At 54.2% G+C, this 17,136-nt stretch overlaps 6 protein-coding genes across 6 annotated transcripts; 3 read left to right on the forward strand and 3 right to left on the reverse strand.

Annotated features, from left to right (window-relative positions):
* Positions 1-357: 357 nt before the first annotated feature.
* Positions 358-2,673, forward strand: ISF_04790 (serine/threonine-protein kinase Sgk2; the record flags this gene model as incomplete). The annotated part of the gene is made up of 1 exon (XM_018848395.1): positions 358-2,673. The coding sequence occupies one exon, from the start codon at positions 358-360 to the stop codon at positions 2,671-2,673; it is 2,316 nt and encodes a 771-aa protein (XP_018704121.1).
* Positions 2,674-7,070: 4,397 nt separating this feature from the next.
* On the forward strand, positions 7,071-8,557 carry ISF_04791 (DNA polymerase subunit Cdc27; the record flags this gene model as incomplete). Its single annotated transcript, XM_018848396.1, has 5 exons — positions 7,071-7,124; positions 7,178-7,233; positions 7,282-7,478; positions 7,529-8,332; positions 8,388-8,557. The coding sequence occupies 5 exons, from the start codon at positions 7,071-7,073 to the stop codon at positions 8,555-8,557; spliced, it is 1,281 nt and encodes a 426-aa protein (XP_018704122.1).
* Positions 8,558-8,677: 120 nt separating this feature from the next.
* Positions 8,678-10,717, reverse strand: ISF_04792 (Pyridoxal phosphate-dependent transferase, major domain protein; the record flags this gene model as incomplete). The annotated part of the gene is made up of 4 exons (XM_018848397.1): positions 8,678-9,604; positions 9,674-10,152; positions 10,346-10,401; positions 10,635-10,717. 4 exons carry the CDS (start codon positions 10,715-10,717, stop codon positions 8,678-8,680), a joined length of 1,545 nt encoding a protein of 514 aa, XP_018704123.1.
* A 162-nt stretch (positions 10,718-10,879) lies between these two features.
* Positions 10,880-12,067, forward strand: ISF_04793 (beta-lactamase; the record flags this gene model as incomplete). Its single annotated transcript, XM_018848398.1, has 1 exon — positions 10,880-12,067. One exon carries the CDS (start codon positions 10,880-10,882, stop codon positions 12,065-12,067), a length of 1,188 nt encoding a protein of 395 aa, XP_018704124.1.
* A 471-nt stretch (positions 12,068-12,538) lies between these two features.
* On the reverse strand, positions 12,539-14,342 carry ISF_04794 (DUF1237 domain protein; the record flags this gene model as incomplete). The annotated part of the gene is made up of 3 exons (XM_018848399.1): positions 12,539-12,837; positions 12,895-14,102; positions 14,215-14,342. The coding sequence occupies 3 exons, from the start codon at positions 14,340-14,342 to the stop codon at positions 12,539-12,541; spliced, it is 1,635 nt and encodes a 544-aa protein (XP_018704125.1).
* Positions 14,343-15,275: 933 nt separating this feature from the next.
* Positions 15,276-16,784, reverse strand: ISF_04795 (histone acetyltransferase ESA1; the record flags this gene model as incomplete). The annotated part of the gene is made up of 1 exon (XM_018848400.1): positions 15,276-16,784. One exon carries the CDS (start codon positions 16,782-16,784, stop codon positions 15,276-15,278), a length of 1,509 nt encoding a protein of 502 aa, XP_018704126.1.
* Positions 16,785-17,136: the final 352 nt, after the last annotated feature.

Here is a 17,136-nt window from a genome sequence, read left to right on the forward strand (position 1 = left end):
ACAGTCTCCTGCAGTAGCTAATCCAAGCCTCCATCGAACAAATGCGATTGCTCGGTTCCGTCAGCCTTGTCGCTTTCCCTGTCCCTGCAATGCGTCGAGCTGGGTATCCGTAGACTGGGGCCACAACATGTCATCGAAGCTCGCTCCCATGACCCATAAGCCCTGCTTCACGAGCGCGCTGAGCTATAAAATCGCCATCCCCCTCAACCTTTCCTCTCGCTATCCGCCATCACAACACCCACCGTCGAGCGGAGCCTGCTACCCCCGCCCCAGTAGAGCACACGTGACCTGTCGCGTCTCTCATCCGTTTACATCCTGTTCCACGAGTCCAACGCACACACGATCAGCCGTCTCGAAATGTCGCTGACCGAGGAACAGCTCAAGGTGATCGCGGATTATCCACTTGATGACTCGCTTTCCCGTTTTTCGGACAAGTTGTGTCATTTAGATGGATCTAAAGACACTTGGCGCAGCGATATCGCCACTGTCCTGTCCATTTTGGTTGGATCCTCTGCAGCATTCAACCTCCATTTGTCAGATGGAAATAGCAATGTGGCAGGTAGGCTGATTCCCATACCGCAAAAAGTCCGAGGAGGCTCACTCGAGTACGACCATTTCCGCCCACTTGCCAACGCCGTCGCCACTGACTCTCCCGACACCGACATCTGGACCGCGATCATCAATCTCATAGACGCTGTCAACCCGTCCACACCTCCGCCAACGAGCATTATTCCCACGGGTCGTGGAACGCCAGTCAAAACAAGCTCCAGCCGGCTCGAAGACAGCGAGACGCGCGAGATCGTTGAGCGCGAGCTGTTTTACGAAATCAGGGACTGCACCCATAGGGGAGTGCCCCGTTTTTTCGAAAAGCACTTCGATAAAGCAAACTGGACCAAGTCTCAGGAAAATTCACTCAAGTTGATGCTCACAGATCACGACGGAACACAATGGAAGGACTTCCCGGCTGACCCTTTGGAAACACCTGTGTGGAACTGGCTTCGGGGGCTAGAGAAGAAAGCCTTGGCCGGGGCGCAATATATTCTGTATACCAACAAAAGCGCGACTGAGTTCAAAGAGCGGAAGGGCCAGATGGACATCTTCTTCCAGAGGCCGAAACGAACGGAAGGCCGATTTGAGTACAAACACGTCCTAGTCGCTGGGGAGCACAAACGGTCCTATGCCACTACGGACTTCAAAGCATGCATGTTGCAAATAACGCGACATGTTCGAAGCATCTTTGCGGACCAACCAATGCGCCGTTTTGTGCACGCGTTCACCATCAGGGCTACGACAATGGAGCTGTGGATTTACGATCGCTCTGGCGCGTATAGCTCGGGCGAGTTCAACATTCATCACGAGCCGGAGAAGCTGGCGCGTGCTCTTGTTGCATATGCCACTATGGACGACGCTGCGATGGGTTTGGATATGTCTATCGAGTGGAAAAACAGCCATCGCTACATCACAGTGGAAGATGGTAATGGTTATGACAAACGTGTGGAACTGAACGGGTTGCTCGTCAGGCAACGGGCCGTGGTATGCAGGGGAACAGCCTGTTTCTTGACGAGGCAGGGTGTGGCTAAGTTTTCCTGGCGTTCAGATAAGCGCCAACCGCCCGAAGTGGAGCATCTGAAGCTGGCACAGGAGAAGGGTGTGGAAGGCGTTGCTACACTGGTAGGGCATCGCGAGATTACCAGCATTGCTGCACTGCGAGCAGGCCTGGTCTTTTCCAGCTACACACGGCATGCCTTTCGAGCGACAGCCCACGAACGATCAGGCGGGTACAATCGCCTGCAGGGCTCGGAGAGCAGCGGCTCCAGCCGAAAACGCAAGTCCTCAGACAATCCGCGTCCTCGCACGACGCGGCAGTCCAACAGTCAAAAGTCTACACCGAGGCAAGCGTACGATCAATCGAGCGGAGACGAAGCGAGCGGCGAAGCGAAGTCGAGCATATACACCCCAAACCGAGAGGACCCATACGAGAATCGCATTTTATCCTGCCTTGTCATTTCCCCTGCGGGACGTGTCCTCAGCGACTTCAGCACCATCCGAGAGCTGCTCGAAGCACTCCATGACGCCATCAGAGCGCACCGATCCCTTTACCTAAAGGGTGGGATACTACATCGCGATATTTCGTCGAACAACATCATCATACCAAGTCCCGGGAAGGCCGATGGTTTCAAAGGAATGCTCATCGACCTTGATCTTGCCAAGAAACGAGATAGCGGTCCTAGCGGTGCACGCCATCGGACAGGTACGATGCAGTTCATGGCAATTGAGGTGCTCCGCGGCCTAGACCACACCTATCGCCATGACTTGGAATCCTTTTTCTACGTTCTTCTATGGATGTGCGCACGCTGCGCATGGGATGAAATGAAACGTTTCTGTGGAGAGGGCGAAACAGCGCCAGAAGAAAGCCTTTTGCGCAAATGGGAGATCGGGCGCTTCAAGGATATTGCCGACGCCAAGGAAGGCCATATGACGGTGAACAGCCTCGAGCGCATTATGAACGAGTTTCCGGTGTCATTGAATATCGCAAAACCACTGTGTTTGCGCATTCGGTCCATATTATTTGGAGATACAGCAAGACTGATGTTTGGAACACCAGATGGAGATCCGGGACGGCTTTATGACCGTATCATTGCCGCATTCGGCGAGACTATCGATGACTGCTAGCCGGTTGAATATTTGGCGTTCGGAGACACAATTGGGTGCGCTTTCGAAACCCCTTCAATCGGCAGACACGAGGTTGGACAGCTACATAATTGTCAAAGCTGTGTGTTCTCCAGCATGTCGGCCAGTTAGGCGCAGACTAGAAATTGTTCGTTTCAAATATCATAAACCGTTAGTATGAATAGTGCTCTAGATGCGTGACAACCTACGCAGGTTACAGCTACTTCAGAATCTCATGGCGTGCATTTGGCAAAGTGAAAACTGGCAAGTCGATAGAGGCACCATGAGCACATGTGCAAATTGTGATCACTGGGGCAGGCTAGCAAGGCATAAATCTGGTTCCCAGGTCTCGCATACTTGTCACGCAGGGCAGCGTTAGTCAGAAAGAGCGTTGACTGAACTAACTCGCTAGTGAAGAGCTGGGAGCAGACCATGAGTGGAATTTTTAATGGCTTACAACAGAGACTCTGGCTAAGCAAACATATCTACACTGCATATAAAAGAGGTAGCACGTTGCCTTAGATAATGTATTATGATGATTCAACTTTGCCTACTAGATATTGACTTCGTGGCAACCCTAGATTCGGCTGGACCCAGTCAGCTGAAGTCGATGAAAGATTCTATAGACTCATTATGCCATACATCTGGAGAAGTGAGCATTGTCAAAAAAGCAAAGAGGAGGTCAAAAAAGAGGTACCTTCACCTTTATTTTACTACTATAATAACTAATAGTAATAGCATCGAATACTCCTTAACATTTACCGCATAGATGGTGAAACTACGACAGATATTCTTAAGAATTATTACGTGGAACTATTAGGGTCGATCGATAGCCCGGCATTATACGCGGAACGTGTGGGTGAGTCGGCGGATGGTGAGTCGACGGACAACGAACTTGAAAATGCAACGAGACTATTGCCCGATCAACGCTTTGCCCCATCATTGATTTCTAAGCTATTCCACTCCAAATTCTTTGGCATATGAATAGATGGAGATACCCGTGTGATGATCAACAGGGTGACTCCGGAGTTTGACTTTCCAAAATCGCGGAAGCTTGTTGCGAAGTTGACGCGACCAGACGAATGGGTAGATGGAAAGGATGAAGAGGAATAGCAGTATTCAATGTCTTTTCAGTTCAGATTAGCCTTAATTTTTACTTCTTTTAATTTACATATGAACACTCGTGCTGCTTCATAGCTACCAGTCCGTCGGTGTAACGGGCAAGCCGCTTGAGCGGCGGCTGTGCCGCCGAGCTTCTAGAACCTTCCATTGATCGAAGCTATAGAAGTGCTGTTATGCTCTCATAAAGTTGATTCACTTTCTTTCCTCTTCATCTTGATAGAAAACAGCATAGGAACTAGATAGTTGAATCAACTTACTAGCGGCCTTTCACAACTTCTTGCATCAAGGTGTTGGTAGTACTCGCAGACTTTCGTTTTGCTTATTATTTGTGGTAAACACACCATCTCCCAAAGAAAAAACTTACGCCGTTTTTGACCAGAAGGCCGATGATCTGTTGACAAGAGCGGAAGATCTCGCGCGATATGACGAATGAGATATGCTGATTTCTTCCTGCTATAAGCTCTGCAGATACGAAGGGCGCGCCGTCAAGCCGAGGGCGAGAGGCGAAGGCAAGCCGGCTCCCTCCAAGTAATAACTCCATGAAGCTATAGACTCTTAACGAGCAACTTAGTTACACTATATATATCCCGCCTCCCCATCGTATTATTATCGACATGCTCTACTTATTATAAATCTGGTTCTATCGTTTTCTATACTTGATTTTACAGCTCATTATATTAAGTAAGTTATGGTGTGGTAGTTAGTTATCTATGTGATTAACCTGTTTAGATAATGTGTTCCTTGTGCGTCGTTGAATATCGCTGTGGCCGATGTGGGAGGCGAAATCGATCTACACAGCGCGCGGAAGTGTGGTGTGACAGCGCTAAAAACAAGCGTACGCCTTGCCCAGTTATTTCAGGCTTGCCATGTAGGAAGGAAGTAGTCCAGGACTGTCAAAACCCGCCCTGCGATCAGAAGGTTTGGGTTAAAGAAGCTCTATAATGATAAGACCATATTTCTTACTAGTCATGGGGATGACGAGATGGCTCTTATTCGTGGTCTAGATCCTTGTTATGCGGGACGGATGCTTCTAGGGTCAAATTGGAAATACTATAGACCGACAGTATTATAAATAGTGCCATAAACGCTGTTGCTTTTGTTAGCTACTTCAAATCGCCATGGCTTGCATTTAGCAAAGTGAAAGGTTTCAAAAGCCTTCAGACAATGAGGCGAGTGCTATCAGCGCTATAATAGAATCGTGAATAACAAGTCAAGTCGTACGAAGTGAATATCCTTCTCGTGGAGGTGGGAACAACTGCTCGCGATCTACTCCCATCATACAAAGTGCGGCTTTATGGCCGTGCAGATGCCTACGCGCTGTACGCCGACAGATTTGGAGCAGACGATAAGAAGACCGAAATAGACTATATCATCAAACTGTTTAAATCTGTAACCGAGGCGACGGCTCTGTCAGGGGAGGACTTATTCAAGCATAGTAATGCGTGCATTCGACCCTGGAAGGCGAATGAGGGATGTTTGCTTATCGTGAAGGCTATCATCCCGAATTGGGGCTTTCTACGGAGTATGGAGAAAGAGGAAGGAATGGTATGGAGATATAGCGACTAGTCGTATATATTTCAGGCTATAAATGCAATTGCTATGTAAGTACCTATATTGAGATTCCTGAACACATGCTCGGGCACCGTCTCTGGCCGAATGGTGTTGAAAACCCCCTATAAACGGCCACAACCTCCGTTATGATTCCCTAACCTCGTCTCTCGGAGGATGTCTGTCACCTTCAATTATTGGTGGGTTGACCCGAAAGACCATTTCAACTCTATACCGTGGCCGTTTTTGTCTGTCCTCCGTACTAGGCACATTCTGTTCTGATGGCTCGATAGAAGCTTTGCACTTGTTGGGTGGCATATTCCCTACAGCGACTCTGCCTCGCAGCCCATCCCATTTTCCTTTTCTAGTTAGTTCACTGGCTTTATTCGTTTCCGTGTCTGTGTTGGCATCCACTCGAAGTTCCCCATCGTCGGAATCTTCCTCTGAGTCAGGTATCTCATCAACAAGTTGCTGACTCGATAGTTCAGGGTTCGTCTGCCCGACAGACGAAGTACTGCCAATGTGCGCCAGGGGTTGGTCGCTACCAACGACCGAGTCAAGCCCGCTAGGGCCACTGTCACCCTCGCCAATTGGCTCGCCGCCCGCGTCCACATCCTTACAGTGACCGCAGTCATGCAGCCAAAGGCCAATCGCTGATACCTTCGTCAGTATAACACTCAAAGCTTCTCTGTTGATGGTAGGCCTACCTGTCTTAGCCGGCTCTCTCGTTTCAATTAGCGGGTTGGGACACGGTTTTGAGCTCGCGGAGGTGTTGTTGGAGGCACTTCCATCGTCTGAGGAAATGTCAATGGCCTCGCTATCTAAAGTCTTTTGACTCGATATTGAGGCCCTAGATAGTGGCGCGCAAGTGTGTGACTTCGTGACCGGCATCGCAAGTAAGGATACCTTTGGCTTTTTTGTAAGGGGACACGAGCAGCAGTATCGACCTGGGGACTGACAGTGTAAGGCAACCGTCACCGTTTTATAATTTCACCACCTCTACCTCTGTGACAAGAGCTACATAGCATGTAAAAGAATTACCTGTGGTGGTTGCGCAAAGCCTACTCGCGCCCCGTGTACGGCGTTGTGTTCGACATCCAGCACGCGAGTACGAATGTGAGCGCGAGCAGCTTTGATGCTATGAGACCCGAGCGAGAATCCTTGTTGCGTTTCAGTATAGTACGTCAGGCTGCAGATAGGTGCAGTGCGGCATTTTTACCATTGGCCGCGCAGGAAAAGGGGTAGAAGGAGGCAGAACGAGGTAGATGAGAAAAGTGCAGGCTGAAGGTCGTGATGATGAACAATGAACCAAAGCTGGGATGGTGAAGGTACTTCGAGCCAGATGGGTCAGGTACCTGGAAGAGGTCAGCTGGGGTGGCCGCAGCATGGGCCGGCCAGCGCACGTGACGGGGCGGGAGGGCGAATCAGAAAACGGATGCGCGGACAGCGACACACGAAATACAGCCTCTAGCAACTCGAGCCACTGGAGTGGCGGCGGTGAGTGCTAACCAAAGCGTGCGCTAAAACGGCAGTGAGCGTTGTCTGGCGGTTTCTTTACAGTGGCCTCGTCGCTGAATCTGGCCCTCTTCAGTGGATGACGATGGCGTCACGTGCGGACGCGTTCCACTTCACGCGTCTCCCAGAGCCTCTGCGAACAATCTTGTCACCGTCAAAGGCAGGCTCGAATTGGCCCAATTTATCGGGTTTCCTGGATTTCGTTGGGTTTACAGATGGATGAACACAAGAAATTTCTTGCCGATCGCATACTGAGCGAGGAGCGCCCAGTAAGTCTAACCCAAGCTCTGCCACGTCGTCCGTATGAATTAACTGAGGAAAGATTACCTATCGCGTACTGAGCCGCGCGTTGGACGTCAATGTCAATACAGCAAAGGAGTATGTACCACGGTCAAAATATTCTAATTCACCGCTAACAAAGGTCAGAATGCTCTATGACTTCTACACATATCAGAACAAGCTACGTGCCGATTCCGTTCACGCCACCTACCTCGTCCATGGAGTCAAGGACGCAGCTCTGCAGCCGGATGTTGATGTCGACATGGGCAGCTCTCAACCAGAGCCTCTAACTGACAATGTCCCAACCATGACGATGACTCTGGTCGCAGATGACAAGCTTAAAGGTTTGCATCTACTGATCCGCCCTCCCTCTACCGACTAACATGATTCTAAGGGACCCTCGCTCAATATAGCAAAGTCACAGCTATTCACATTTACAGTTTGGCTCCCAATCCGCAAAAAGATTTCATCTTGCTGGCCGATGTTTCCAAGTCCATTTCTGAGTATTCCACAAACGAGGATGCTGCCACGTTATCCAAAAAGTATGGCGCCATCTACAACCCACACACCCGACGGAGAGACCGCAAGAAGGGCATACCGACGCCGGCTCCTAAACCGGCTGCCGTAAATAATCCTGAACCAGCCGCAAAACCTGTCGCCAAATCTGCCGCCGCTCCAACCCCCGTCAAAAAAGAGCCGGCTCCGAGTGCGCCTGTCAAACAAGAGACGCCATCATCTAGCGTGTCAAAAGGCGCACCCGCGCCTAAGAAGGCTCTTGGCGGTATCATGCAGTCCTTTGCCAAGGCGGCCTCCAAGCCTCCAAAGCCTAAGCCAGCGGTGAAGAAGGAGGAGGATACAGCCATGGCCCTGAGCGATGATGGCGAGGCTGACGCGGACGACATGCCTGTTCCGCAGAAGACCGCTGCTGAAACCGAGTCTTTGCGGCAAGCAAAGAGAAAGCGCGAAGATGATTTGCGGCGAATGATGGAGGAAGACGATGAAGAAGAGGAGGAAGATGAAGACAAGGAGCCGGAAGATGCCGAGATGGAGGAGCCAGAACCCGAGCCAGAACCAGAACCAATGAAGGAAGAGAAGAAAGAGCCGGAGGAGGTGGTTTCTACCTCCTCAAATGGCCGTCGGCGTGGCAAGCGTCGCGTAATGAAGAAAAAGCGAATCTTGGATGACCAAGGATATATGGGTAGGTTCCTTTCGTGGAACTCCAACGCATGCAGCAATTGCTAACGTTCAACTAGTTACGATCCAAGAGGCTGCGTGGGAATCCTTTTCAGAAGACGATACACCCGCTCCGGCGAAGAAGGAGACGCCAAGTTCTACGCCCGCCTCTTCGGGTGCCAAGTCCAAGAAAGCGCCGGCCGCCAAAGGCAGCCAGGGAAGCATCATGTCCTTTTTCGCAAAGAAGTAGCCAGTGCATGTGTAATAATTAAATGATATTTGCCTCTTCGTCGAGGCTGGCTGTTTTCGCTCTGTCTTGTCTATCCTCTTGGGGGTTTTTTTTCACGTCTTTTTGCTCCCAGCAGCGTGGTTATACATGTTGTTTCATGTCAGCATTTTCACCAAGCAATCTGTCCTCCACCGCTCTATAGTGCTCCCGGTTCTCTTCGATCCGGATCAAGACCTGTTCCAGCCTCTCGACGCCCTCCTCCAGGTCCTTTTCCGGCAACCACGAGAAGCACAGCCGAAAGCGATCCTCAAACAACGTCCTGGTCTCCTCGTCCTGCACCGTAAACATGTTGCCGTGGCCGATGATGACGTTCTCCTCCTCACGGGCCACGTGCGCGACCAGGTCCGCCGAGTATCCGCTGCCCTCCCCGAGCCCTAGCCACAAGAAGTAGCCGCCAAAGGACCCGGCGCCGCCGCCGGTCAGGCTGGACTCGCGCAGCGTGACGCCGCGCGGCGCCAGGCGCGCGCGCACCGCGTTGAGCAGCAGGCGGTGGCGGCGCTGCAGCGCGGGCCGCAGGACCTCGTCGATGCTGCGCTCCAGCGCGCCGCTGTCGACCAGGTCGCACAGCATGCCGGCGCACAGCTGGCTCGGGGCGCCGCCGGAGCGGGTGGACCCGGTGCTGGCGAGGCCGGCCGCGAAGGCCGGCGACGCCTCGGCCCAGCCGGTGCGCACGCCGGGGCCGGAGATCTTGCTGAAGGAGCCGTTGCTCACAGTGTGGCGGAAGCCGGCGGGGTCGGAGGCGGCGCGCGGCAGGGAGAGGTCAATGTCGCAGAGGCGCGGCAGGCGCATCTCGGGCGGGCGCGCGGCGGTGACGGGCCCCTCGAGCGGCCACTGCAAGAAGTCGTAGACGTCGTCGCAGACGATCAGCGCGTCGTGCCTGCGCGCCAGCTGGACCAGGGCTTCGCGACGGGTGACGGGCATGGACTTGCCTGAAGGGTTGGCGCACGTCGGCACGACGTAGATCAGGTGCCGATAGAACTTGCGCTTCGGGTCGGGCCGCTTGCTCGGCTATCAAAACCCCATCAGATTTGTTCCTGTAAGGGAGAAAGGAAACAAAAGCACGGGGGAAGGACTCACCTTGCCGAAATCCTTGCCTTGCTCTTCCCGCTCCAGCGCGCGAATCTTGCGCTCCAGGGCGTCGACGTCGACGCCGTCCTCGTCCTCGGGGGTGGCGTGGACGCGGCCGGGGCCGAAGCCGGCGTCGTTGAAGATGGGCACGGCGAGGTGGTAGACGGGCGCGACGGCCCAGACGGCGCGGGTGACGTGGACGTCGGTGAAGCTCTGCAGGAGGCAGGCGAGGTTCTGGCTGGCGCCGCCGGTGATGCAGATGCGGCGCGGGTCCGGGGTGACGCGGTAGTGTCGGGCCAGCCAGGCGGCCAGGCCGCGGCGCAGCGGCTCGTAGCCCTCGTCGGCGCCGTACTCGAGCACCGGGGTGTAGACGGCGGGGTCCGCGCGCAGCACGCGCTGGCAGGCGGCCGCGAGCTGCTCGGCGGGGAGCAGCTCGGGGGCCGGCCATCGGGGGCCGGCCAGCCGCGGAGGAAGTTGATTTGGGTCTTCTGCATCGGGGGCCGGGAGCAGCAAGGGTCAGGGTTGGTTGGAGGGGGGTGCGGGGTTGTGAATCGGGATGGATATCCCAATCGCAATAACGCCCTATTTTCGGTAAGGACCAGGAGTTGACTGATCGGGGTCTCTGACCTAACTAGTTCATTGGATGGAGGCTGGGAGGGGGGCTGTGAAGGAAACTATTACCTAGGTACAGAAGACAGCCCAAACTTGTTCCAAGCCACCACGGGCTCTCAGTAATGCTGGAAAGTCCGTCGCCCGAGTTCGTGTTATCCACCTCTCTGCTTTCTGACAAGGTTGCGGACTTGGACAAGTCCGATTGCCCTGGCTATTACTACGCAACCACGTCTTTTTCCGCGGAACTCATGCGCCTTTTATTTTGTATTAGCAAAACCATACTAATGAGAGCCTTGTCTGCGAAATGGATCTACTACCTAAGCTCCATTAGGTTGCTTGTTATGCACCAACTAGTTACCGCTGTCGACGCATCAACTCTCCTTGAGCAGGGATGCGGCCTTGTTGTGTTAGTGGTGAAGCGGACGGCCACTTCCACTTCATCCCCGGCCCCTACAGCCCCGGGCCGAACATTTAGTCCCGGTTCGTATAAGTGTATAAATACACTGCCACGTATGTGCTCGGGCTGCCCAGAAAGGGTCATCCTCAGTTACACTGTAAACCGCTCTCCTTCCTAGAAACACCAAGCAAAGAGCTACCAAGAAAATGGCGACTGTTCAAGGCACCAACGACCCGCGCTTCGACGAGCTGCGCAGCATCTTCCAGCAGCGCCTAGACTCGGGCGACGAGCTCGGCGCATCCATCACCGTCAACATTGACGGCGAGAACGTCGTCGACCTCTGGGGCGGCCACACCAGCCGCGAGCGCACCGCCCCCTGGGAGCGCGACACCATCGTCAACGTCTGGTCCTCGAGCAAGACCATCATCTCCTTCGCCATCCTCATGCTCGTCGACCGCGGGCTGCTCGACGTCCACGAGAACGTGGCCACCTACTGGCCCGAGTTCGCCGCCAACGGCAAGGAGCACGTCAAGGTGCGCCACCTGCTGTCGCACACCTCCGGCCTCAGCGGCTGGGAGGCGCCACTGGCGCGCGAGGACCTGTACGACCGCGAAAAGGCCACCGCGCTGCTCGCCGCCCAGGCGCCCTGGTGGGAGCCCGGCGCCGCCTCGGGCTACCACAGCCTGACCATGGGCTTCCTCCTCGGCGAGCTCGTCGTGCGCGTCACCGGCGGCAAGACCATGCGCCGGTTCATCGCCGACGAGATCGCCGCGCCCCTCGGCGTCGACTTCCAGCTCGGCGCCGCCGAGCCCGACTGGCCGCGCGTCGCCACCCTCGACACCGGCGACAGCAACGGCGACATGGCGCTGCCGCCCGGCGCGCCGGAGCTCACCGTCAAGACGCTCGGCAACCCGGCGCCCAACGCCAACGCGGCCAACACGCCCGGCTGGCGGCGGGCGGAGATTGGCGCCGCCAACGGGCACGCCAACTCGCGCGCGCTGGCCCGCATCATGTCCGCGATCGCGCTCGGCGGCGAGGTCGACGGCGTGCGGCTGCTCTCGCCGGCGACCATTGACCTCATCTTCCAGGAGCAGGCGCACGGCGTCGACATGGTCATCCACAGGAACGTGCAGTTCGGCATCGGCTTCGGCATCTGCACGGCCGGCGACTCGGCCGTCAACGAGATCCTTCCCCGCGGCCGCGTCTGCTACTGGAGCGGCTGGGGCGGCTCCATGGTCGCCGCCGACACGGAGCGCCGCCTGACCTTTTCGTACACCATGAACAAGATGTGGATCAACTCGGGCACGCTCGGGAACCCCAACACGGTCGCGTACGGCCGCGCCGTCTACGCTGCGCTTGGCGTCAAGGTCGGCACCGTGGAGCTGGAGCCGTGAGCGACCGGGGACGGAGCCGGGCGGAGTTAACTGGTGTGCTGGTAGACCTCTCCCAACGCTCATCAATACATGGTTAGACCTTTCTAGATTTTGGGTAGATAGTCAAAGAGTTAAACTTGCCTTGTTTATACACACCGATCCGGATGTTTTCATGCCACTTGAGGACGTTCTTGCTGCCAAGCCAGTATGCTGTGTCTCCCTACAATCTCGGCTGTGTCGAGCATACATGTATCCCGCACATCTCTCCATACATTCTTGCTATATCCTTTCGGGGCTCAATAGCACACCGTCTATACAATGATTGACACCGTCCTATAATCGACAGTTCCCCTCACTGAAATGCACCTCATCCTTACTCAGCATTCTACTCCATCGTCCACCACAACCAGTCACAGCATCGCACAGGGTCAAGCACTTGGAGCATCATAGGATATTTTATACACGTCGTTTCTAGTTTCTAGTCTACAAGCTTCAAGCTTTCCCTCCAGTCGCACCAATATCGTAGGGCTCAGCACCGCTCCCGAAAATGAGATGCGGCTTGCGCTTGGCCAAGTCGAGAATGGTCACGGCAAAAACGCCATTGGCCCAGGCAAACCAGCTGCGCGTGTATTGGGAGACGTAGTTGACGTCGACACTCTCGTGGACCAGACCCTTGAGGGAGGCGCCGAGGACCATGTTGACGCATTCCATGATCTCCTCGTCGTCGTCGGATGTCTGAGCTTGTACCAGCAAGCTCATCGGCCAGGCATTCTTCAACCCGATATGGGGACCTACAGGATCAACAAGTTAGGTGCGGCTCAACTCAGAGACGGGTCTTCTGTACTCACCGCCAATACCCTTAAACTTCTTACCCGTAAGGTAGTACGGGTTTCCCTTTTTGCTGAGAAGCATCTTGCGTGTGTTTTGATAGACGGGGTCCTTGACATCGACAAAGCCCATCAAAGGCAAAGCCAGCAGCGAAGGGTAGTTGGCATCATCCATGATGATGGATGAGCCAAAGCCATCCACTTCATAGGCAAAGACCTTGCCAAAAGTCTTGTGCTCAATGATGCCGTGGTCCATGACACCATCTCGCATCTTCTTGCTCCACTTGTCGAGCTCGGCGCCAGCAGTCTCCTTGCCAATCTTGTTCAACATGGCCGCAGCGCGACCCAGTTCGACGGACATCATGGCGTTGGCGGGGATGAAGAAGCCTAGGATGGTTGCGTCGTCACTCGGGCGAAATGCCGATCGCACCAGACCGGTGCCGCCGTTGAGCGGGTTGCCGACGCCGGCCAGGTTGAGCGTCTCCGTGCCCGTATCGGTCTTGCGCTGAAAGGTGTAGCTGTTCCTAACGTAGCGGCCGTTTTCGTCAAACGTCGGGCTCGACTGTTCCTGTAGGACATCGAGGACAGCCTCCACTGCCAGCAGCCATCGCTTGTTCACAAAGTCGGACGAGCCCGTGTGCTCGTAAAAGTCGTTGCCGAGCTTGAGGAAGTGTGCGAGCGAGTCGAGCTCGTACTTGCACTCGAAGACGGCCGAGGGCTCGTACGCCGGGTACACGACGTCATCCTGGCCGTTGGCCGTGACAGGCAGGTCGCTAATGGGCGGCGGCTGGAAGGCGTTGCAGTAGGGGGCGGCGATGACGTACTCGGACTGGGTGTTGATGGCGCCGAGGATCAGTTCGAAGATGGCCGGGTCCTTGGTGGCCAGCTCCTGGTACGGGCGCAGCTGGTTGGTTGAGTCGCGCAGCCACTCGGCGATGATGTCGCCGGTGATGACGAAGCTCTGCGGCCCGTTCCAGGCGTCGTTGTCCTCGGCCCAGCGCGAGCCCGTCATGCGGACGAAGCCCTGGTCCTTGTCCTTGCTGTGAAACTTGACCGTCGTGTCGGTTGTGGAAGGGAATGCGTTCTCGAAGAGGCGCGCCAGGTCGGCGTCCTGGATGCGGGAGGTGACGTCGTGTATGACCGCTTCGATGGCATCGGAGTGAAACGTTCGGCATTCGGGAGACGGTCTTTGGAATGGTAGCTGAAGCTTGCCTGTGCTAAGAGGTTGACTGTCCGAGTATTAGCTACACTTCGACGACGACGTTGCCACTGCGGGCTGTGATTCCTCCCTCTGCCTCAACGGCGATCCATATTGGCGCATGACGGTATGTAAAAACGTACTGCGGATGGGCCGCATAAGTGGCATAATTCGGACACGCCTTGCTGAGGGGTGCTTGCTTCTGCTTGCCGGCGTCTGCACGAACAGCAACGGTAGCCGCCAGCAAGCCGGCAAGCCATCGCGAGACCATGGTCCCGTTGAAGCGGGTGGCGTCGTTCCAGATGTCGACCTGGTGCTTTTTCGATAAGTCTAGATTCGAAATGGGAAGTACGCTGTGCGCAAAGGAAGAACAGCCGGACTGAGGCTGTCTTTGTGCTCCAAAATATATTTGAAACGACGTCAATGAGTTGACACAAGCTGTGACCGTACAGGCTGCGTGGCTTCTTAGCGCGTCATAGTGGGTAGCAGTCGTTGTTGCATTTGCCGTTTACTAGGTACCTATAGGTAGATACTGACACGGTGAGATAAAAACGGGAGCTCATAAGTTAATCGATACCAGGCACTGTAGAAATACTGCTGATAGTTTCTATTAGGCCATAGCTCTATGTTTTTTTTTTTTTTTAAAAAAAAGAAAAGAAAGAAAAGCAAAAAAACTACGAGCTTGTCGCCTTGATCATCCGGCCTTTCACTCGATACCTTCCATCTCTTTAGGGCAGGTATTATCTGCGAGATTCGGTAAATACTAGAATGTTACGCAAACAGGACAATCCGCATTTCTAAGATGCTGGCAAATATAAATGTACTGTGGCAATTGGTAGCTGAATAAATATCACTGCTGCCTTTCCATGGACTTGGAGAACGTGGGTGACAGTCCGTGAGACTAGCAAGCGGGATTATGGTATGAAGCAATCCGGGAAGTAAAGTTTGACGGTCCAAGTGGACGTTGAGAACGATGCCAATAGATCCTCCGTAGTCAGCTTGCCTAACTTGACATACTCTACAACATTTATACGCTCGCTCACACCTGCTCCAAACAATAAGTTTGTGTATTACATGCACGGGAACTTCCCCATTTCGCTGTGATTCGCTAACAAGTGTTAGTTTACAAAAGGGTATCATGATGTATTGAGATTAAGCTGAAAACGCCGCTACAAAATGGAAACTGAAAGGTCCGCGCCCGCGTTCACCATCCCCATGTACGGCTGGACGCCGTAAACACGGGCGGCTTCCACTGCACCTTGGCAGGGTCCAGTGTCCGTCTTGGCTTGAGCAGTCGTTTTTCTCGCTGCTCTATCAATTTCTGCGGGATGACGATCTTGTGGTCACTCTTATGGTATACTTGCATCTTCATCGCCTGCAACGTGTGCTCCACGTCTACCGTAGTCATAGCCAGCGCTGACGAGATCGCTTCAATCGTCACCTTCTCGCCACGCTCGCACGCGCCAACCAATAGATCCAGAATGTTCTCTGCCCAGTACTGACGATAACTTAGCAGTCCAAGATCGGAGAGTGGCTTCTCAGGTGAACCCAACTTGCCCTCAATCTTGGATAGCTCGTAGGAAAACTGAATTAGTAGTCGACCGTAGCCCTTTCGTTGGTATTGTGGCAACGTCAGAATACACGCAACGTTGTAACCATCCGCGCTTTCCTTTTCTTTTGAAAAGTACCCGACAAACGGGTAGCCCTTTTCAGTGCGGGCAGCCATGACATAGAACAAGAATGGATCGACGTCATAATACAGCGTTTTGTGGTCCAAAAACATCTTGGAAACCAGGCATAGATTTCGACACCATGTCCGTTGACGTCTGCCGTCTATCTCGAAAAAAGACACATAATCGTCTCTGTATAGTTCGTTGCCCGGAGGATGTTGCAAAGTGCACTTGCGGCGGTGGCGGTTGAAAGAGAACTCGTCTCCGTAGTAGCTCAGGCAAAACTCGCAGATGAAGATAATATCTTCGCCACTGAACGACTCTGGATACGGCGAAAAGTACCAGGGGAACAGATCGAATTTGCCAAACTGGACCTTGGATATGTTTCGGATACGCGACACTTCAGTCGGGTTCTGTGTCATCGAGCCGTGCGTTCTCAGCTTCTCGATTTCCTCCTCACGACTGAACTCCTCCTTGTCCTCCTTGTCCTCCTTTTCGTCGATGTCCATCTCGTCACCGCCAGCTGGTGTTGCCACCGGGGTCGTACCCGGGCCGGTACTGCCAATTGCGTGCGAGTCGCCATCGGGACCGACTGAGGCCGACTTGCGCTGCGATTCAACAAAGTCGCTCCATGGATGCGGTGTCGTCACTTCCGATTTTATCGAATCCTCTCGCTTTCCCGGTCGCTTTTGGTTCTTCTTGGCAAGGACTGCCTTTTTGACCGCGCCCGAAAGCACCTTTTTCTTGTTTCCCTCCTTGGGCTTGTCTTTATCGGGGTTCGGCCACTCTACCTCCTGTGACAGGTCGATGCGCGCCAGGGGTACCCATTCGTCGAGACGCTTATTGAAGTTGTCGAAATTGCAGTAGAATTGCTTGCCGCTCTTGGTCTGCTTGATGCTCAGAATCTCGGCGCGGCGCGGCTGGCCGTCCTTCTTGACCCATGCGATGACACCAGTTGCGAGGGTGTCCGCGGTAGCAAAAGACTTGAGACGCGGCACGTCAGCGCCGACGGCCGGTTCACCATGGGATGGACCTGCAGTCATGTTGATGAAAAAGGGTTGGCGCGCGGGCAAGATTGATGAAAATGACAAGGACTATGCGATGCGACACAAGTGCTAAGGAAGTGGCAGAGGATGAATTTCTTCTGGTCGCGCGACGGCACAAAATGCATTCAAGTGGCGGGTGGCGACAAGTTAGGCAGGCGGTGGCGAGGCCCCACGCGCAAGTCCATCCAGTCTGCGGGGTGCTTTGGCGGGCAATAAGGCCATTCTTCAACTGTAGATAATTCGATGTCTACACCCCCATTATGCAAACCACCCCAACGACAAATGGAAATAATCAAAGCCCCTTCACGGGACGCACCCCAAGGCATCAAGTCTGTTTTTCTGGCCGGAA

This window comes from Cordyceps fumosorosea (assembly GCF_001636725.1).
Source record: "Cordyceps fumosorosea ARSEF 2679 chromosome Unknown scaffold_11, whole genome shotgun sequence".
NCBI lineage: Eukaryota > Fungi > Ascomycota > Sordariomycetes > Hypocreales > Cordycipitaceae > Cordyceps > Cordyceps fumosorosea.